At 42.3% G+C, this 22,891-nt stretch overlaps 1 protein-coding gene across 3 annotated transcripts in view; it reads left to right on the forward strand.

Moving 5' to 3' along the window:
* Positions 1-526: 526 nt before the first annotated feature.
* Positions 527-22,891, forward strand: part of PAH (phenylalanine hydroxylase) — a 60,872-nt gene continuing 38,507 nt past the window's right edge. For 2 of the 3 annotated variants that reach the window (XM_081060450.1, XM_081060451.1), the window contains exons 1-3: positions 527-724; positions 6,423-6,530; positions 17,768-17,951. In XM_081060450.1, the coding sequence (XP_080916576.1) occupies positions 665-724; positions 6,423-6,530; positions 17,768-17,951 (352 nt within the window). In that variant the 5' untranslated portion in view covers positions 527-664. Of the gene's footprint in view, positions 725-3,140; positions 3,480-6,422; positions 6,531-17,767; positions 17,952-22,891 lie in introns of those variants that run through there. The other variant, XM_081060449.1, reaches the window with a different exon arrangement.

The raw sequence follows: 22,891 nt of genomic DNA on the forward strand, positions 1-22,891 counted from the left end.
AACACCCTGGCACGGTGGCTCTGCCGTCCTCTTTAGGGAGCTCCCAGCAGTTAGGTAAATAGCGAGAGGACACATGGCTGGATTCCCACCAAGGTTTCTCTCTTTCTTACCTTTGCTCTTTTGCAGCTGTGCTCAGCGTTCACAACATCGCCTTGTGTATAGTTAAAGCCCAGAAAGGTAGTTTGCCTAGTGGTTAATAGAAAGGACAAAAAATAAATAAACAAATAAAAATTCGGGATCCTGGCTCAGCATCTATGGGTGGAGGCCGGGCTAGAAAGGATTATTTCTTATCACTGTTATCATCAGGTGGTCGCAGGTTTAGTCCAAAGCAGAACACACGCTTGCCATGCTTCTGAGAGTCCCGGAAAGGCCAAATCTGTCTCATCGCCTGTCACAGGTGACCCTGCGCGCGCAGAGCGTGTTCCTCCATCCTGGGCTGGCAGCCAGCAGTCAGATCTCCGCCCCACCTCCGGCCCCGGGCGGTGACCTGGAGCTCCCTGCGTCAGGACAACGCCCACTGGGGGCCGTACTGTGGCGGGGAGCTCCGCAGGAGACACCTTTGGAACCCTACCGTCAGGTTAAAAACCCCCGCACCACGTGCTGTTGACACACCTGCCGGCGACTGACCGTCTCGAGCTCGAGACCTCACCCATCCCGAGCCAGCATGTCGGCGGTGGTCCTGGAGAGCCAGCCCATGGGCAGGAAACTGTCTGACTTCGGCCTGGTGAGCCAGGGCGGCCCTCAGCTGCGCAGGGAGGGGAGCGTGGCCCCGGGTTCAAAGAGGTCCCAGGAACGTTGGTGTTTCCTACTTCTGTAAGCACACCACGAAGTCTGAAGCCATTTGAAGAGCTTGCAATGTGCAGGAAATCAACAGATACCACAGGTCCTCAACAACTGTTTCCCAGGGAGAACTCCTGTCCTGCGTGGCTCTCAGGGGAAAGAGAGAGAGACACTGTAGGAGTTGCTGTCTGGCTTCAGGGGCTGCCGCCAACTCTCTGTGTGTCTTTGGGCGGGTCCCCTTTCTTCCCTGTCGCCTGCTTTCTCTTCGGTCCAGGGGCTGGTCCTGAACGATCTGGAATGGGAGATGGGATGGTTCTGCTCTGCTCTTCTATGATGTTTATATAGTGCTCTCAGCCAGGTAGTTAAATGGCAAAATTGCAGCCTCTTTTCACCTTTGGGAGAATATGAGGCATGATGAAGAAAACAAGGGATGAAGAAAGTCTCAGACTTTCTTAGACCCGGGGAAGGAGAAAATTACACAGAGAGGAACATGAACAAGAGTTAGACTTGGATTTGGAAGGGGAGAGAGCCCTAAATGTGACTTGGGGATAATGCTCAGGGTGTGTCCCAGTCTCTGGGATTTGTTGCTTTTCTCCTGAGGTGAACAATGGCAGAATGCATTCTTGAACTGATTCATCACACTCCTGGGAGTTAGAGTTCAGGCATCACCCCCAGCTCGGAGTGATAACGTGACTCTGCAGGCACCTATCTTCTGGAGGGCTAGTGAAAATTGTCTAGAGAACAGGAAGGTTGGGGAGGAGAGGGTGCCTGATGCTTTAGTATAACCAGAGAAACTGCAGAACTTCGGACTGACTTTTTTTTTTACGTCCCGAGAGAAAGACTTCCTTTGAAACTGATCTGTGGTGCTTGGGAGATGGCATGACTTGTGTTGAACAGGGATAGCGTGGGGGCCAGATGGGTCCCAGAACAGATCCAGGCTCTGTCCTCATTGAGTTTCTGTGTTGCTGGCAGCAGGGTCCCCACAACCATGGGCGGAGGGTAGAGGCAACAGTAGGGTTAGGGAGCCACGGGAACTTAAAGTTTTATGTACAAAGCACTTAGAAGATTGAGAACCCCAAATTGTCACTCTCCGTGACGACGGGTAAACAGGAAGGTACCCCCTCTGCATGGAAAGTAGGCTTTCCATGCAGAGGCTCAGGTTTATTCATTTGAAAAATTGGGATAAAAATACCCACATCCTAGGGTTGATATGAGAATTAGATGAAATAATGTCTATAAAGCTCTTAGCACTGTTCCTGGAAGAATAGGCAAGTGCCAATGGTGCCTAGCGGGAACTGATTCATTCGTTCAACAAAATGTGTCTGGGACACTGGCAGGAGGGACAAGCAGTGAGTCGAGCACAGTGACTGGTATAGCTTCTTCACGGGACGATGCGGGACATAAAGTCAGTAGAGCTGGGCTCTCATCTTTGGTTTTCCTCAGCAATGCATTGGGAAAGCAACCTAACCGGGGCGAGGAGGCTCCATTTGGTGTCTGCAAAACGGGGGGAGGGTTTGGACCAGAATAGTCTTTAGGACTCCTTTTGGCTCTGGCAGTCTGCAGAAAAGACAGTTGATGCCTTCGTGCAGCTCCTAACTTAGATGAAGAGCACACAGTGAGTGCAATTCTGGTAGAAGGCTGGAGGGCATATGGTATGTCAAGCACTCTATATATGCAACAAGCACAACAATCCTGCAAGAGACGTTGGCTCATTCATTCACCCAATGAAGACTTATTGAGCACCTACTATGTGCCAAGCACAGCAGAGTTTCTACCCTGCTGAGACTTAACATTCTGGTGGAGGAGACAGACAATAAAAAAGTTAACCAAATGAACATGTAATCTAATGTGGAGATAGTGCCGTGAAGAAACGTAGAGTAGAGCAATGGAATAAAAGATAAGGAGACTCAGAAATCACAGCTCTGAATGGCAAAGCCAGTGTTCTAACCCAGATCTGACTGGGACACTTGGCACGGTTCTCTACCCCACGGCTTCCCCCTGTAGCTAAATGCTAGAATGTAGAGAGAGAGTGTGTTCATGGCAAGATGTTTGTATCTTGTTTTCAGTTGTCTTACACTGTAGATTTGTGTGTGTATAATCACACAGGCAAATATACACCTTCTATCATGCCCCCCAAAAGCACTAAGATTGAAAGGCAGTGCCCCTGGAATATCCTTGCCCAAGAGTATCATTGCTTGTAAATTTGAAAAGCGTTCTTTCCCAAAGATAATACATGTATTTGTTAGGCACAACCAAAGCGAATATATTTCTATTGTTAAATGCATTGCTCAATCATCAAAATTCTTTCCTTCCTGGTTCCTAGTAAAGTTCTTTCTCTCTGTCCTACTTCTTCCTATTAGTGTCCGAGCTACTCTGCTCGACCTTGACCCATCTTGGATGTACCTGTGTTTCTAAGTCAACTCACATGTCTGTTGGAAACAAATAAGGTAGAGATTATGAGCCAACAGAAACATTTCTGGAAGAGATCGCCCAAGGTCTAATGCTGGATCAACATAGCAATGTTGGAATTAGTATCCACCCAAGGCCACACCATTTCACAAACTTCCATGAGCTTCCTTTCACCTAAAGTCCCTTGGCCTTGGAAAAGGGGACCTATCGTCCCACTTGCGTCTGTCACTCGGAGGCAGAATGAGGACTTCAGTTGTTCAAGTCCAGGCCCTGCCTCTCATTGTGCCCTGGTAAAGCTACTTAAACTTGCTGAGTCTATTTCCTCATTTGCAAAATTGTAGCCCCCGCTTCATGGGGGCTATTGTGCAGACTAAGTGAGCTGTTACATGTAAACTCTTAGAACTGTGCTAGTTGCTGCCAATGATGAGGCTTATTCACTGTGAAAGTACCAAGTATGGCTCCTGGCACATAATGGGTACTCAGGCAATGGCAGGCCCTACTACTATTATGAAGGACATCAAAGAGTAGTGACTTATTGTACAGTAAATGTGAATTTGCAGACACATTTGAGAAAAGTCATAATTTAAAAAATAGGATGTGTATTTGTCAGTGGTTTCAAAATCTGCCAAAAAATCTGCCTGGTTAGGAATCGTCTGGGATGCTTTTGAAAATGCAGATTCTAAGATCCTACCCCAGATATTCTGATTTGATAGATTTGGGAGGAGCCCAGGAATCTGTCTTTGAGCAAGGAATGACCAGGTCATTTTAGAGTGGCAATCTAAGGAACACTCACTGAGAAACCCTAATTAGAAAGTGTTTGGGGAGAATGGGTACAGGCATGGGTAAGGAGTCACTGAGTAACTGGGGAGTAGACTAGAGTAAAGCCCTTGCTTTGGAAGAAACTAAGGCCTTAATATATGGACCTTATGTTCATAGAAGAGGGAATTGTATAGAATGATATTTAAGAGCCTCAGTAAGCTATTTGAAAGGGAGAGAGAGAGGGGTGCCATGCATTTACCCCAATAAGGAGTTGAAAAGGCAAGAAGGAAACAAGTTTGTTGTGGGGGCTCGAGGGAGGTTCCTGTGGCTGGGCCTCAGGAGACTCTTGAATATCAGGAGGTATTTGATCCTGCTGGCCATGGGGAAACTGAGGAACTCTGAGTAGAAGGATGTGAGCAAAATTCTGTGAGGGCTGAATCAATGTGGATCACTAAGAGCTGGATTAGTATGGTGGCAATGGGAACAAAAGAAGGACCTGACCTCTAGAGTCATGTCTGCAGAAGGTCAGATTGGACTTGATGATTGGCTGGACATGCACAGGAGTGGGAAGTTGGTGCTGATGGAGTTTGGAGCATGATGCATTCGAGTCTGAATTGCCCCAGTCATAGGTGACATCTGTGGAGACGTATCAGGAATATGTTATGTTTCTTGGAAGCCAACAGGATAAGAGAATGTTGCTAAGGGAACTAGAAACAGGGATGTTCTTTGTCATTGCAAGGAAACCAGGAAGGACTAAGGGCTCAGTGTCCTCTGGTAGGAAGAAGACTGACGTCAGAAACTCACCTGCATATCTTTGGCAGGGCTTAAAAGACGGAGAAGGCAGGGTAGGGTCTGTAAGAAGTTGTGATTTGTAGATAATATGCTGGGATCAATGGCCTGGGTTCCTATCCTAGGTCCACTGCTAACTGTGTAACTATGGGTAAGTTACTTGACTTCTCTAAGGCTTCATTTGGTCATCAGTGAAAGGAGACACTTGGAGATTAATAAAATCTACCTTCTCTAGATTGTTATAAAAATTAAATGCATCATCCAAATCAAGTGCTTATTATAATGCCTGCAATATTATAGACTCTGAATAAATGATGGGTTAAAAAATTTTTAGAAAGATAACATCATGGTTCGTATAGGGATATACAACTGTTCAGTTTTCCAGTTCAGTCTTCCAGTTCTAATCATACCAACTGATAATTTTGGTTCTTCTTCCACTCCTCTGTTTCGGGTGAGCTTTTGGGAAAATCTGAATTTTCTGAATTGAAAGAATTTCGTCCTAAGGGCCATCAGTATTTCTGTAGGGTTTATTATGCAGTCACTGACAGCACCTGACCAATACAGCCTTCTTGCTGAGATAACGTAACACCCATTCCACTAATTTCTTTAACTTGCGTACAAGAAAGTAATTCTTCAGCACATTTTTTTCTTTCCAGTTTTAGGGACATGCCGCTTCTTTGTAGGCACACGTAGAACTTTATATCTTATTACAAAATTTAATATAAAAATTTTAAGATTTCAGCAAACTTTCTGGAATGCCAACCATAATCCCACTGTAATTTGCTGTTACATGCACATAGAAAGTGCTAGATCCTTGATATTCTTCACTATTTTGTTTAAGATACCTACCTTCTAATAGGTTATTTGTGTACTTTTATGTATTGTGTGACTATTTTTGTACAATTGGATATCTAAGATCCTAGTATAGAAGAACGAGTTACTGCTTCCTTGAGATCTTTGCCAAAGGCTAAGAAGTCATTCCTGCATATATATAATATTTCCATCATTTTTATAGACTTCTCTGAATATTTTATGTAAGCAATTTTATCTTTTTCTTTTCTCATCTGAATACCATTTAGACAGGGCTTATAATTAGCGTGATTTTACAGGTAAGGAAACTAAGAAGGCTAAATGATTTGCTCAAAGTGGTCCAGCTGATAAGTGAAAGAGACAATGCCAACCCAGGTCTTTAGACTCAAAAGCCTGCATGTGTTCTATTTTTATGACTTTCCATCATATGTTGTTCAACGGTTTTTCTTGGGATGCTTTTTGAACCACCTCTAAGGAGTTTTTGTTGTTGTTATTTGATTTACTGTGTGTCTATTGAGCCAAATTTTGAGCTCCTGGAGGATGGGGCATTGTCTTTTTCGTCTTTGTGTCTTAGAGCCCTGGCACTTGGTAGGTGCTGATTAAAAGCGTAGAATATAGGGTGATGGGTGACATCAGTGAATGACTGAAGCTTCCTAAAGTTGAAATCTGACCTAGGACCATAACTGAAAATATCACTGCCCTTGACTTACTTGTTTTCCACCATACTATATACTTCCGTATAGAATATATGTAGCTCTTTGTATTCCAGTGCTTAAACTAGAAGGAAGTTCGTGATGGAGTCTTCCTTGCACATTTCACAGGAATGAATCGCAAACTGTAGAAAACATTGTAACCAAGTGCATTTAATCCTGTAGGAAACAAGCTATATTGAAGACAACACCGGATCAAATGGTGCCATATCACTGATATTCTCACTCAAAGAAGAAATTGGTGCTCTGGCCAAAGTGTTGCGCTTATTTGAGGTAAGAGAGTTATTCATTTCTGCCCTGGGTAATGGCATCGTTGACTTCTGTGTCATTTTCTGGTTGGATGCAGTGAACATAGGATCTGGCATCAGAAGACTTGATTTTCAGCTTAGCTCTTACATTAACCAACTGCGTGACTCTATGTGGTTGTCTTTCATTTTCTCTGAGCTTCAGATTCTGCATTCCTAATCAGAATCAGTCAGAATTACTGCTTGCACACCCAGGAAGCCAGCCCAGGCATCAGAGTTCTTTTCTCAAACTTTTCTTGAATTAATTACTACCTTCTCAGTTTTCCAAAACACTTGTTTCTTTCTTTGTTGTTTCTTTTCTTTCTTTTTTTTAAAGCACTTTTAACTGCAGTGCTTATTTGCCCTAAGTGTATATATTTCTCTCTGGCCCTGGATAGTTTCCTCAGGCAGGAAACCTTGGCTCAGTCACCTTGTATCCTCTACAGACCCACATTTTTATATATTAAAGTATTCAATTAGAAAAGAAATTAAATTTAAATATAAGCAAAAGAAAGACTTTTCTGTTACCCCTTTGCCCTGGATTTTAAGAAGGAATATTTTTGAGCCAATTAATTTTTTACCTCGAGTTCTTTACTAAAATTAACTCTGATGACTGAATGCATAAGCAAATGGAGAAGAGACAAATCTCCCTTGCAGAAGAATTCCAAATAATTTAAGTAGACACTCTGTACTCAAAGAAGGACAGCAAAACTCCTCACTCCTTGAGTGTGGGCAGCACAGAGTGATCTTTTTTCCCAAAGAAAACAGTATGAAAATGGGAGGAAAGGGTAACTTTTCAGTGGAGAACTCAACAAACAGTAGCTCACCCCGGTGATCAAGGTCAACATCAGTGGTGATAAGTCATGTAGATAGTATGTACCTTTGAGATGATGTGACAGTAATAGCACTTTCCCTCTGTTCTCTTCCTCTCTAAAACCCATAACCCCAGTGCAACCATGAGAAAAAAAAAATCTGACAAATTCCAATTAAGGGACATTATGCAAAATACCTGACCTGTATACCTTCAAATTGTCAAGGCCATCAAAAACAAGAAATAGCTGAGAAATTGTCATAGCCAAGCGGAGCCTTAAGGGACATAATGACTAAATGTAATATGGTATCTTGAATGGGATCCTAGAACAGAAAAACAGACATTAGATATAAATAAACTAGAGAAATTCAAGTACAGTATAGCCTTTAGTTTATGATACTGTGTCTATATTCCTTCATTGAGGTTTCACCATCAATAGAAGATGTTAATAATGAGGAAAACTGGGTGCAGAGGCTATGGGAATTCTCTGTATTAGCCTCTCAATTTTTCTGTAAGGCTAAAATTGATCTAAAAAAAATAAGGTCTATTAAGGAAACTTAAACTTGGCTATCCCAAAAGGGGGTGGGGTGGGGAAATGTCAGCTTGAGTGAGAGCAAGCACTGAGTGGAGACTAGAAATAGAGTGTTCTCTGAATGACAAGCTGTTCATGAGAAATAATATTTCTGTAAAATGTTCCTTTGTAACATTTTAGCCTTTGTATTATGCAGTTAATCAGCATTTTCCCCATGAGAGGTCACGCCTTAGTCAGAGTTAATAAAGAAAATAATAGTAAAGTAAGAGGGTGTTTTCAACTTAATAAATAAACCACAAGTCACTAAATTACTCAGACTGGATGAAATGTATCCTGGGTGGCGGGGAACTCTGGGTGAACTTTTTAAAAATTGAGGAGACATTTGTTGGTAACATTATATAAGTTTCAAGTATACAATTCTATAATTCATCATGTGTATATTGCGTTGTGTACTCACCATCTGGGATAACTTTTTAAAGCATTATTTAAAATTTCAATTGCCCTGGTCAATAAGTGGTATTATTACATGCATTTACCAAGGAGGAAACAGAGGTTCCTGTACTGGATTAGTGGAGAAAGGGTTGCTATGAGTGTGTATTGATTTTTTTTTTCTGGACCTATTTCAGAAGTTGCCTTAGACATTGTACAGGCCAGCAAACCTTCTATCCTTATTACCAGCCTGGCAAAATGCAGAGTTAAGTTATAATCATTCAAAGTGCCAAGGCAAGAAAAAAAATCTCATTCTAGTATTTGTGGAGCCACATTATGTAATAAGCCATGCACGGATGATGCTTCATTTCATTCTCATTTAACTTGGTGAAGAAGGTATTACTCCATGAATGAGGGAACTTTCATTCTGAAAGGCGACCATGCAGTTAATGTGTGGTGGGTGGAGATGGGGTTGAACTCTGGATCTCGGGGTCTAAAGCCCGTGAGCTCCCTCTGACCCCCACACTTCTGCTAAGTGTAGCTGTCTATGCACATCTGAAGGCACCTCTGCAGATTGTTAAAAATGCAAATATTCTGGCCCCATCCTCCCATTCTCTAGGGGGAGGGGAATCTGTAACCAAGTATTTTTTTCTATTTTTCAAATTGAACAATGAGTCGAAGTACAAGAAAAATAACTACTCATAATTCCACCATCGGCAATCAACCACTGTCCACATTTTGGCATATTCACTTTCATTTTTTTCATGTATGATTATGGTTTCCAAAATTACAAATTAACATATTGTTTGTTAAAAATGCTTAGAACGTTTACGATATAGCTGTAGTCCTCTCTGATCGCCCCTCAATCCTGTCACTCTACAAACTTCCTGGTCGAGGCAGCATTCTTATGAGTTTAGTATATTTCCTCCCAGTCCTTTAAAAAGCTATATTGATATTGATAGGTACCATGCTATGCACATTGTCTGGAAACCTCTTGAAGTCAGTTCAAGGGCACAGAGTCAGTTCAAGGGCACGGACTCTGGGCAGACAGGGCTGTGGCTTTGGGAAGGTTGTTTGATTTCTCGGTGCTTTTAGTTCTTATCTGTAAAAAGGGAATAATAATAATGTCTGCTTCAAAAGGTAGTTCTGAGGAGTAAATGATGTAAGAATACATGTAAAACCTTCCGAGGAGTTACGTAGTAAGTGTTCAGTAAGAATTGCTACATATAGTTTTTGAAAGCAATGTTTTTGAGAGATATAGTTGTTAACATATGCAGTTCAAGTTCATAACCTTTACATTCTGAAGAGTAGTTCTGAAAATGTGTACTCCATGTGATGGAAGCTTTCTTAGCCCCTGAGCAAGACATACAAGGAAGACATCCCCGCTCCTCAGAGAACAAGAGAGGTCTGCAGATTTCTCCCAGGATGGCCAGGTTTCATGCCCTGCCTGAGAACCCATCTTGTTTCTCAGATGATTAGCTCCCAGGTCACCATTCCATGAAGACATGACCTTCCTTGCCCAGGGGTTTGTGGCTTTGGAGACCTCAGCCACTAACAACATCAGAACACAACACAATGGGTTTGAGGTTTATAATAGAGACACAGAGGTGTTACGTTTATATGTGTTTGGTGGGTGGTGGGGGCAAAGAAGCAGATGTTTTAGTGAGTTGGGACCAAATTCCAACTATATTATGAACATACCGAAACCTCTACCTACTACATGCAAATGTCCCACTGTCCTCAGTACATTGTTCTAATCCTCAATCCTTTATGGATTTATTGAAACATTTTCCATAACTCTCTAGTTTTTAGCTTCCACTACTTCATGTCCCGTGTTTTCTTCTTTTTTAAAAAAGTCTCTTGAATCTTTACTGCAAATGGCTTAGTAATGGGGTATAAGATTAGAAGCAGACTCCTTGGGGAAGTTGCAAAGAAGAGGTCTCCTTTCCTGCACCAGCACTCCACTAATCACCTTACTGAGGTATTTTTGTGAGTTCACGCAAATCAGCAGATATACGGAGCTCTGAAGTGCAGGGGTATGTTCTCTTTGCATCACTGAATTGATGGAGACACTTAGGTTTAGATGAAGCACGCTGCCCACGGCTAGACACGGGGAGATAAACATTGCTTCAGGGTTCCCCCTTCATTTGCACAGCAGAATGGTCTTTTGGAAACACATGGAAAAGGCACAGTCTTTTTGTCACATTCACTGCCTGCACTTGACCTCTGCCCCGATGACCCACGCCTTCCCCTCACCAGATATTCAGTGAGCTAAGACTCTCTCATTTATGCAATTCAGTTAATAGTTTTTGAGTATCTACTGTCATCAGACCTTATGTAGGTGCTGGGGAGACTGTGGTGAGCCAGGCATTTTCCGCCCCTACACGCCTTAGATGAGCTCAGGGTTCCCTGAGCATTCTTAACCCAGCCTTGAGATAAAGTTGGCCAGGGGTGGTTTCTTGCAGACAATGTTTAAATGGAAACTGAAGGGGTTGGCCAGGGGAGAGGCAGGGGGAAGTAAATTCCAGAACAAAGAAACACATGACTTGAAGTGAGAGAATAAACAAGCAGTCAGTTCACAAAATCTTCAAATCCTTTCTCGTCTGCCAATCTCAGCATTCCTGGGGACAGAGGCTGGGTAGCAGAAGGGACATCCAGGCAGATACATGGTTCATTACTCTACAGTTTGGATTTTAAGGCCTGCCAGTGACCTCTGGGCCTGGTGAGCAGGACAGGACCAACAGTGAATCACGAGGGTTGCTTTTACCCCTTTGTGGCCTTAGGTCCAGGACAGAGGTGCACAGTAAAATGTTTACAGGGAACATTTCTTTTTTAATCAAAGTAAGAAAAGCTTTGAGTCCCACTGGAGCAAAAACGTTCTTAAAACCCAGATGAATTTTTCATTTTATTTAAACCCTGAAATGTAGACAGAGAACCATGTAGCTAGCTTCCTGCTTAAGAAATAAAACATTGTAAAAATAGCTCATATCGCTGGATACCCCTCCCCATATACTCCCTCCTCACAGGTACCTATTAATCTGAATTTAATATATGTTATTCCCATGCATCTCTTTGTACTTTGTAATATGTAGCTATCCATTTGTGATACATGGCATAGTTTTGCAAGTTTTAATCTTCATAACATTGTACTCATATTGTAACTCTCCTTTGGTAGCTTTCTTTCTTTTGTTTTTTTAATCGGGGAATATTGGGGAACAGTGTGTTTCTCCAGGTTCCATCAGCTCCAAGTCGTTGTCCTTCAACCTAGTTGTGGAGGGCGCAGCTCAGCTCCAAGTCCAGTCGCTGTTTTCATTCTAGTTGTGGGGGGCACAGCCCACCATCCCAAGTGGGAATTGAACCGGCAACCTTGTTGTTAAGAGCTCACGCTCTAACCAACTGAGCCATCCGGCCACCGGTAGCTTTCTTTCTTGAGGAGAGGCTAGTGAACATGATATTTGAGATTTGTCTATACAGTTCTTGCTCATTCACTTTCCCCTCTCTCTATTTAGCTCTAACTTCCTCACTTGCTATTGGTGGAAGTGGCTCAGTAATGAGCTGTAAGGTGGATACTTAGATGGTTCCCAGCGTTTGTCCATACAGGTAGAGCTGCACTAAACACTTTGTACAGGTCTGATGACCTATTTTTTGACCAGAAGAACCTCAAAAGGAAAACCAGCCCTGTTTTTAGCTGCTGAACAGTTCAGAGCTGGGCACACTTGAGAAACAGCAACACAGAGCTTACTTTTCAAACTTGCTTTATGCACTTAGATCTCACACCTGTGACCATTTCGACACAGTGCTGTGGCCCATTAACGGCATGTGTGTTCTGATTGTCCTGGGCTGGAACAGGCCACAGAGCCTTTTTGATTTTTATTGCTCTGGGGGCAAGACAGGGTATAGAATGAGGAACATAAGAAAAAGTCCTTTTTCTCTAAAGACTTGAAAAGAATCTGGATTAAGCTACTCCCCCAGCCCTCCCCAGAAAGGGGTCTCCTCTGAGTTAGATGCAATCCCAACTGCATGGAGGGGAGGGTGGGGAAGAAATAATCTAACAAAGAGGGAGAAGACTGAGGAAGAAAAGGCCAAGAGATTACAACAGAGACACTTCCAGAGCAAGCAATTACAGGATCCTGAAAGATGGTCTCCAGGGTGTGAATCCTACTGAAAGGCTGCTTGTCCCAGTAGATTTAATTTCCAGACTCTTGATCAATCAGCGCTGTTGCTCGCCCTGTCACAAGAGAAGATCAGTAAAATGTATCAGAAGCCCTGCCTGAACCTCCATGAGACTTCTTCTCTAATATTTGTTACTGTCATTTCTTACCCCCAATACTGCAGTAGCATCCAGAGTGTTTCTGCCCTTGCCCCACTACCATCTATTCTTACAACAGCTACCAGAGTGTTCCTTTTAAAACACGAATCAAAGGACATCTCTCCATTGCCTGATCACGTGGCGTCTTACGTCACTTGGAGTGTAAACTAGAGTCCAGGTAATGGCTAACAGTGCATTGCCAGTTCCTTCTCTGCCTCATGTCCTATCACGCTGCTCCCTCTTGCTCACTCTGCCCCAGTCACTCTGGCCTCCTTGAGGGTCCTCAGTCATACTGTACACTATCGTACCCCAGGACCCTTGCATTTGCTGTTCCCTTATGGCTTGCTCCCTCACTGACTTCAGGTCTATGCTTAAGTGTCGCCTGTTTATTTGTCGAGTCCTTCCTGCCCACACTGTTGAAAATAGCACCTCCATTGCACGCCTGGAATAACTGATTCCTCTTTCCTGCTTTATTTTTCCGCATTCCATCCGAGGACTATATTTTATTTATCACAGTTACTGTACGTTTTTCTCCTTTGAGAATGTAAGCTCCAGGAGGGCAGGGGTATTTTCTTACTCTGTTCACTGTTGTACCCCAGCACCTAGAACAAAGTCTGGCACATGGAAGGTGCTTGATTGGATGCGTCATGCGAAGCTCCTGTCTGTTGACTTGAGACCAATGATTTGGGACATTCTCAGTGAATGTCTTTGATGTTACCTCTGAAATGGGCCACCACATAACTTCTTTGATGCTTCCTCTAAGGCAGCAGCACGCAATGGTCCAAGAAGTCCTCCCATTCCAGTCTAGTATCATCTGAAAACATGCTCACCTTTTCCTTCTCCTTTTTGAAACACGCTCTCAGAAAAGGAGCTGAGAAAAAATTGAGGGCAAAGTAAATATTAAAGGGTAAAATGACACATAAAACTTAATGTATTTCTATTCCCAGGGAAATGTGTATCTATACCAAGTTGAGAGAGGCAGAAGAGTATAATGAGTTCTTACTGAATACATATGAATGATGCCAAAATTGTGCCTTTTCTCTTTTCAATGCTCACTAAGCTGCCAGGTAATATTATTATCTTTACTTTAAACACAAACAAACTAAAGTTCAGAATGGCCAACTAATGTATCCAAAGGTGGTGAGTAACAGAACCAGAATTTGAACTCAAATTAGTTCCAACCAAAGCGTACACTTGTCTCACTATACCAGTCTCCTTTCCTCAAGAAATGAAACAGAGAAGGAGAGGAAAGGGCCCTAGGCTTGAAGTCAAGAAAATATCCAGAAGGACAAATTCATTTTTCACCGTTGTGAATTCTGTGTATTTATAGTTTTATTCTCTTGTGACCAATTCCCCTTTCAAAAGATTTTCCTCAAGGATGGGAGAAGAAAGGGGTTTCTGATCAATCTTTATTAAAATGGACTATTTATTTCACTTTTCTTTTCTCTGGGCTCCACTCTCTGCTCAAGAGCTCTCACTATCAAGGTGTTACACAGCTATCTTTTATGCATAAATTAACCATTAGGTCACGAGATTGTCTTTGAAATATTTAATTCTAAACCTTCCTTGCCTCCTCTCAGATGTCCACATGGAGTAACAGAGAGTTTTTTTTTTTTTAACTTTTATTTATTTTAAGTGTGTTTTTCCAGGACCCATCAGCTCAAGTCAAGTAGTTGTTTCAGTCTAGTTGTGGAGGGCGCAGCTCACAGTGGCCCATGTGGGGAGCGAACTGGCAAGCCTGGTGTTATGAACATCGTGCTCTAACCAACTGAGCTAACCAGCCGCCCCCCCCTCCCAGAAAGAGTTCTTTCTTTATCCCTCCCCCAGAAATGTGATGAGTGTGTATGGGTCTTTTTGTAAACCTACATAGAGCCCTTGTTTAAAAATAAAAATTGATTTACTAAAAAGTAACTATAATCATAATCAGGTTTGGAGGTTCATTTGTAAAGCTTTGCTTAGCAACCAAAATTATTGGTATCTAAGTATCTATACTGATAAGCTGGAAAAACTTCAATAGAGAAATTGCATGACAAACTAGAGAGTTAATTATTAACAAATTGATTAAAATGGGAAAGAAAGAGTTTAAGGAACTTGGCTGGGTGTGCTTAGTCAGAAACTTCACTCACGTTTAAAAGTTATATTTTTCTTTTCCTTGTACAGGTAATATTATAAGACTTTTGGCAAATAAATGGAAGTTACATATAATCTTGTCATAACTCATTTTTGATGCATTTCATTCTAGTTTTTTGGGGGAGACTGGGCATAGTTTTTTAAAACATGTTTTAGTTATCATATACCTATATCTGTCTTAAGTATTTTCCCAACTGGTTGTCATTATAACAATGTAAGAGGTAAAGTGAATTTTTCGTTATAAAAGTAATAAATGTTGTTTTCAGCAAAACTGAACTATGTTTAAAAAAAAGAAAATAGAAAGAAGGAAACAAAATCCCCTGTTGGCCCATTATCTAGAGACCACCTCTGTTAATATATCTTGGAGTGATTATTGACACTTTATTTTATGCAGGGTGGTATTGCTTGCTTTTTTAAATCTCCACTGAATGATTATACTATTGTCCACCTAACCATTCCCCTATTATGGGAATTGCTTTAGTTTACAAATTTTGGTAAAAAAATGTCCCCGTAAATTAGACCTCCAAAATTGTAAAAACTGAGGCTTAGGGCATAAATTGTTTTATGGCTAATCCCAAAGTCATAAGCTTCCCTCTGGAAGTGCTGATGCCAGGGGTGGGGTGTGGGTGGTGCACAGGAACAGCCTATCGTCAGCCTCCCACCCTTCTTCCACCCTACACCTCCCCTCACACACACACCACCACTTTCCCTTAGTCAGCACATCAGCTCGTCATTGCTATGGCCAGTCTGGCTATTGGCTTTGCTCTAGTCTCTGCTCTCCACAAGGCAGGCATTGGCTATTTCTCCTTTTGAAGTTTCAATTTAGGTAAACAGCAGGTGGAGCTTACCCATTCTCTTTTTTCCTGTGCCAAGAACGATGACATTATTCTTTGCTTTGCTTAGGAAGTTACCTGTGTTTGCCTGGAAAGCTTCACACAATGCTATCGCCCTGGCCTTCCCTCCTCCCCGGTCTCTGTCTCTCTAGTCGGTGTCCTCCTGTCGGGTAACCTGGCATCGCTGCCAGGGGTCTGTGCAGTGCATCTGGCATTCCCAGATAATGACTCTGTCATGTGCCCTTGGGGATTATGAGAAGAAAGAGCAGGAAGGGTGCCTGCCGGGGGGCTATTTATTATTGTGCTTACTACACCCAGAGGTTTTCAGTTTTTGTGTGCTTGGCATCAGAGTCATAATAATGACAAAAGGTGATATTTGGGTAATGCTCACTATTTCCCTGGCAGGAAAGGCAGTGTGGTCAGAAGACCAGTGACTCTGAAGTTAGAAAAAATGGGCCTCTCTCTCCCTCCACTTTTGGCAAAGCATCTTCATTCCTGATTTCATTTTTTCCATCTCCTTTAACCTTCTCAAAGGATTGTTGGGGAAGTCACAGAACAGAATTCTAAGCGGTAAAGTAATAGTCAAAGTGACACGGTACCATTGTCGTATTGTCCTTGTTGTTTGTCTTTAACCACAGGCCATTAACCATCAGGGAAATAAAAAATACACTTCTTGAATTATCAAGTTGATGAATTTTGTTTCTTGAAATTGTGGAGTTATTGAAGTTCAGCATTTTTTTCAGGGTACATTTTGTCCATTTTAGTCATCGGGGTAACCGATGTTATTTGTTTATTTTAATAAAGTTTAGGGGGTACTCCTTAGTTTTTTTCACAAGGAACATTACTATCCATGAAATCACAGACTTTCTGAATAAGTAGCAGATAACTTGCCATGCATTTAAATTTGAGGGCCAATTTAAGTAAATGACTCTTTTTTAATGACAAAACCTCTAGAGCTAAAATATCACCAGCCAAAGACATGGAACTTGAGTAACTATCAGTAATGATCATTTTTATGGCATTTGATAAAAGCAGCGCGTATGCGAATCTCCCCTTTTCTTTGACGCCTCATGCATGCACCCTAGTAAATATTGCCATCTGCCCCACTCCCTCCAGGACTGCCTGTCTCTCCCACTCTGTTCTGCCTTGTGTATTTTCCTTAGCCCTTATCATTATAAACTAATAAATAAATCAGTTATCTTTTATGTTTGTTGTCTCCCCACAACTTGAATGTCTGCTGTATAAAGGGAAGTACATTTGTTTTGTTCATTGAAGTATCCCTACCATGTAGAAGAGTAATCAGTACCTGGTAGGTGCTACAGATGCGTTTGTTGTATATTTGAATGAAAATTATAATTATATATTATTAATTATATAATTAATATAAAATTATATAAAGTAATTAAATAAAATTAATATTAGTAAAGTAAAAAATTAGTAAAGTAGAATTAGTAAAGTAAAATATTAATAAAGTAATTATATAAAATTATATAAAGTATATAAAGTAAAATTATATAAAGTAATTATATGAAAACATCAGTGGTAATTATATTAGATCGATTTTACTGAGAATTTACCATGTCCCTGGCTGCGTGCACAGCTCGTCCAATGTGCACCAATTGATAAGGCAGGTACTATTAAAACCATCAAAGTACAGATGGGGACACAGGATTAGAAACATGAAAACAAATCATTTCAGGTCTCATAGCCAATGTAATTCAGACCTTCGATTTAAACCCAGTAAGTCTGACTCCGGTGGATCTTCTTCAAGCAGAATGATGTTGCATCTATATTCTTGATTTGTTGAGATATTATTATTGAGATTCTATGGGATTTAATTTTGGAAAGGGTTTTTTTCCTATGTAAATATTTTTAGCAACCGTTGTCCTAGACATTAGAAACAAATCAATATCCTATGGTCGCAACTCTAGGCCTTCAGCTGATGTCCATGTGATGAAATCTTGCAGCATTGGATTGCTTTCCCCCACCTCATGCCATTCGTTCTAAAAAAATAAATAAATAAAAACAAAAGTAAACAGCTTGTGCAACTTTAAGGACTTTCTTTTACTGGAATAACAAAAACAATCCCCTTCCTCCCGTGTCTGCATTTCCCTGTGTTGCGTGTTTGGTCTGTGTTAATTCCAGTGTCTGTCCCCTTCACGTGCCCAATTCTCTTTTCTAGGAGAATGACATAAACCTGACCCACATTGAGTCCAGACCTTCGCGTTTAAAGAAAGATGAGTATGAATTTTTCACCTACCTGGACAAACGCAGCGTGCCTGCTCTGGCCAAGATCATCAAGATCTTGAGACATGACATCGGCGCCACCGTGCATGAGCTGTCCCGAGACAAGACAAAAGATACCGGTGAGCAACAGGGGATTGTGCAACACCAGTGACTCTACCATCTAGTCCTCAAATAATGGCAACATTAGTATGTCCCCTGGAACACCCCTGAGGGATTAGGGAAGAGGATGTAGTTTAGGGACCCAGACCAATCCCTAGCACATTTTAGACATGCAATAAATGTTAGTTCTTTCCCCCTTCCTCCGGATAGCTATTTCTTTTATTAGTCACTTTCTTTCTGTTGCTGTAATTTTTATACAGTTTTCATTCCTGCATGATCATGCTTTCAATCTCCTGTCTGCAGAAGTGGGATGATGAGGGTGTCCAACTGCAAGACAAATGCTGTCGTTATCTCCGTTCCAACCAGAGGGCTGTCCCTGTGTCCTCACCACATGCCAATTCTGGGCCTGGGCACTGCCTGGCTCCATGTTCCTAGGCTCTCACTGTCATTGTCCCTCTCTTTATTTTCTCTTCCACTAGATTAGGAGCTTCTTACAGGCAGGGGAGTCTCTTACTTATATTTATATTCTCGGAGTTTAGCCCCGAGCTTAGAGCACAGGTGCTGAGCAAATCTTTGGGAGTAAATGATTAAGCTGAGGAGTTGTCAAGACTTGATCTACCTCTGAATCAACTTGCTGAAATGCTGCGCGTTGATGTCCCCTGAACAGTAAGGCAGTAAAGTAGAGCAATCAAGTGTAGGCATTACAAGTATGGGTTTGGGGTCGGACAGACTTCAGTTCAAGTCCTGCCTCTTCCACTTCTTGACTTTGAGACCCCTGACAAGTCCCATAAATGGCTCTAAGGGCTTTTGTGAGGGTTGAATGAGATCAGCTATAAACAATGCTCAGAATAGTACCTGTCGGGATAAATGATCATAAGGGGCTGTGTTATGATTATGATCATCCTGAAAAGAATAGAGGGGAGCAAGGTGACTGCTTTTTAGGATACAAAGCCTATTCATATGAACTATTTTTAATAGACTTTTTATTTTTTAAAGCAGTTTTAAGTGTACAGAAAAATTATACAGAGGTCAAGGAACTACAGAGTTCCCATGTACTCTCTTTCTCCCTACCCCCCATACGCCAGCTCCCCGTTATTGTCATCTTGCATTAGTGTGGTCCATTTTTATAATTGATGAGCCAAAGTGATATGTTATTATTAACTAAAGTCCATAGGTGACATTAGAGGTCATGCTTTGTTTTATTCAGTTCTCTTCTACTTTTTTTTTTTTTTAAGATTTTATTGGGGAAGGGGAACAGGACTTTATTGGGGAACAGTGTGTACTTCCAGGATGTTTTTTTTTTTCTCCCCAAGTCAAGTTGTTGTCCTTTCAGTCTCAGTTGTGGAGGGCACAGCTCAGCTCCAGGTCCAGTTGCCGTTGCTAGTTGTAGCGGGAGTAGCCCACCATCCCTTGCAGGAGTCGAACCGGCAACTTTGTGGTTAAGAGGATGTGCTCCAACCAACTGAACCATCCAGGAGCTCAGTGGCAGCTCAGCTCAAGGTGCCGTGTTCAATCTTAGTTGCAGGGGGCGCAGCCCACCATCCCTTGTGGGATTCATTCCTTGTGGGATTGAACTGGCAACCTTGTGGTTGAGAGCCCACTGGCCCCTGTGGGAATCGAACCAGCAGTCTTCGGAGTTAGGAGCACAGAGCTCCTACCGCCTGAGCCACCGGGCCAGCCCCAGTTCTCTTGGTTTTGACAACTGCAGATAATGACGTGATGATTGACAATAGTGGGTGATGTCATGTATCCAGCATAACTGTCTCATGCAGAATGGTTTCACTGCCCCTAGAATGCCCCATGCTCCACTGGTTCCCTCCTTTCCTTACTCGGTCCCTCTGGCAACCGCTGATTTTTTTTACTATCTTTACTTGTCTTTCCCAGAATGTCATATAGTCGGAATTACAGAGTATGTAGCCTTTTAAGACTGGTTTGTTCCACTTAAGAAATTGTGCGTAAGGTTTCTCCATGTCTTTTTGTGACTGACTAGCTCATTTCCTTTTAGTACTGAATAATGTTCCATTGTATGGATGTACTATATTTTGTTTATCCATTCATCTACCAAGGGACATTTTGGTTGCTTCCAAATTTTGGCAATTATAGATCAAGCTGTTATAAACATTCATGTGCAGGTTTTATTGTGGGCCGAGTTTTTAGCTCATTTGGATAAATACTTAGGAGTGCAATTGCTGAGAGGAATTATTTTTTTCCTAAATAATAAAATAATTTTCCTATTGTAAAATCAAGTTTTTTTTTTGTTTGTTTTTGTTTTTTTTGTGAAAACACTGAAGACTTCACATCAAGAAGATTTCAGGCTCTGTAGCTGAAAATAGCATTTTAATAGGCAGAAATGCTTTAAAATGAGACAAGACTCACCTCTTTGCACAGGCCATTGAAATAGTTTCTAAAAGATCGCTACAAGGCCTTCCTAGGAGATCTCTCCTCTCCTGCCCTCGTCCTCCTATGGCTGTCACCCAGACGAGGAGGTCCCAGGGTCCTGTCCTTGCCGAGGGTTGACAACCCTGCTCACAGGCTCAGGTCACTGTGGGTGGGAACTTGGAATTCCTCCTGCGATCAACCCTATCTGCCTTCCTCCCCCTTCCACCTTCCAAACTGCTTCCCTGATGATCGTCTTCTTTTGCTTTTCCGGCCACCTGCTCCCAACAGGAGCCGCAGGCTCTCAGGACAAAGGGCCTGCTGGACCCGGGGCCAAGCTCTGCCTCTGCTTGGAGCAGGTGGAGGCCCGGCCAGCTGGGGCTGGGGCCCTGGGATAGGAAATCAAAGCAATTGACAGGCAGGCACGCGGCCCCTTGGGGGTAAGGGAGGATGTATGTAGATCAGCTGAATGGCTGGCAGCCTGTACTGGAGACTCAGAAAGGAGGAACTGAATGGCCATGGAAGAATAGTGAGGAGCAGAGACTCTGAGACGAGGGCGCACCACACTTGGTGTAACTTTGGGCAAATTGTTGACCTTCCCAATCTCCCACGGGATGAGATGGGAGTAACAAGAGTCTCTATCTCATAGGATTAATGAAATAACACCAGTGGAGCATTATGAACAGGAGTCACGAAAAGCCAGCCTGTACACAACTACTTTTTCAGAGATTCTGAGAACTGGAAAATGACCTCAGAGGTCACGCAGCCCGACAGACTCCTTCATTTTCCATTGGAAAGGACAGAGGCCGTGACTTGCCTTAAGGCACAGAGTGAATTCTGTGCAGTTGTGGGTGTGTGTTGAGTGAGGCTTTGTGTCGGGCGCTGTGCGAGGAGCTGACAGAGGAGGGTCAACACTGCCTTTTCTTAAGGAGCTTGCAAGGCGGAGGAGGGTGCCGGGACACTGAAGGAAATACAGTATGAGGGACAAGTACTGTAATGGGACAAGGCTGTGGAACTTGGCCTCTTTTCCACTGTTTAACTCTAAGGACCCAGCAAGTGTGAAAGTGAAAATGCCCACATTTTCACACAGAGGTATTATGTCGTCTGTGTCAGGCTTAGGAGAGGCTAAACCTAGCACAGGTTCAAGTCCCTGGTGAGGTTCAAGATAGTAGGACATTGACATTTGAAGTTGGGTTGACAGTCTACTTAGTGAAGAAAAATTGCTAAGACTAACCCTTTAAAACAACACATGTTTTGTGACCCATATTTCTTCAGATGGTTGGTTACCCCATCCCACACTGGCTGCCCTTACGTGACACGGTTTCCCGACTTTCATTGCCATGTAATAGAACAGCTGCTATGGAATGGCGAAACAGCACGGCTTTGCACCTGCAGAGAGAGACGGGCCCTGTGGGTTTCTGGGATAGTTTTTGTGAACTGGAATCTGGGCCCAGAAATAGATCTTTTTAGGGGCAACAACCATCCCTTTGCAGAATTATTCTTTCTGTAGAACTCAGTGGGAGAATGATTAGAGGAAGAAAAGCATCATTGGAGATCTGAACCTTTGATTCTTTTCACTGACAAAATGCCCTTTCTAGTGAAGGGCTCAGATCTCAGGGGCGAGTCTGACAGCAGGTTGAAGTGGGAGATCTGAACCCCTCAAATCAATTAGGCTAAACCACTTTCCACTTAGTTTTTAAACCTTTCAAAAGGCTATGTGGGTGATAGAAAATGAAACTTTTCAGTTTCTTAATTGCTAAAGTTCTCCACCCAAAACAGCTTAAGGGAAGGTTAATTATGGTGACATGTTAAAGAAACCCCAAACTTCTAAAATGCCTCCTGGAGAAGCTGATGTAAGTTTAATAGGATTTTAATCCAGAAAGTCTTTTGAATACTTGAGGTCTATTCTCCTGCTACTCTCTCTCCTGATGACCTCAAATCCTTCTTCAACCCAACATGAAAGAGCATTAATATCGTCCATCGATCCATCTCCTAATCCTTTTACCTTTCCCTTTGAGTCTTCTGCATGACATTGCATTTAGAGGGGGAGGGAAAATTCCTACGTGGAGACAGATTGCAGCCAAGAAAAGCAGACGGACACAATGTCTTGGCTAGACAGGATCATCACCTTTTGAGAAAATTAACTGTTGGGAGTTATTTTCTAAGAGCAAATGGACATTTAGTAGGTTTTGTTCAAGTTGTGGTGAATATAAGCACCTTGGTGTGGAAGCAAAGAGAGTCCAGATTGCTCTGTGGGGAGCAGAAGGGTCATGTATTTATTATCTATCTATCTATCTATCTATCTATCTATCTATCTATCTATCTATCTATCTATCATCTATCTATCTATCTATCTATCTATCTATCTATCTATCTATCTATCTATCATCTATCTATCTAGCTATCATCTATCTATCTTTCCACCTAGCCTGGAAGCAATTGGGATTTTATCTGTCTTTTTTATTTAGATAAATTCCTAAAGCAATGGTGTGGGGATAGAGTCCCGGAGAGCAGTTTCCAAGCTGTCGGCCTCACGTGGAAAGGTGCTGGCTCAGGTAGTAGGTGGCCATCAGCTGTGACTAGC

The sequence above is a fragment of the Rhinolophus hipposideros genome (assembly GCF_964194185.1).
Source record: "Rhinolophus hipposideros genome assembly, chromosome: 9".
Classification (NCBI taxonomy): Eukaryota; Metazoa; Chordata; class Mammalia; order Chiroptera; family Rhinolophidae; genus Rhinolophus; species Rhinolophus hipposideros.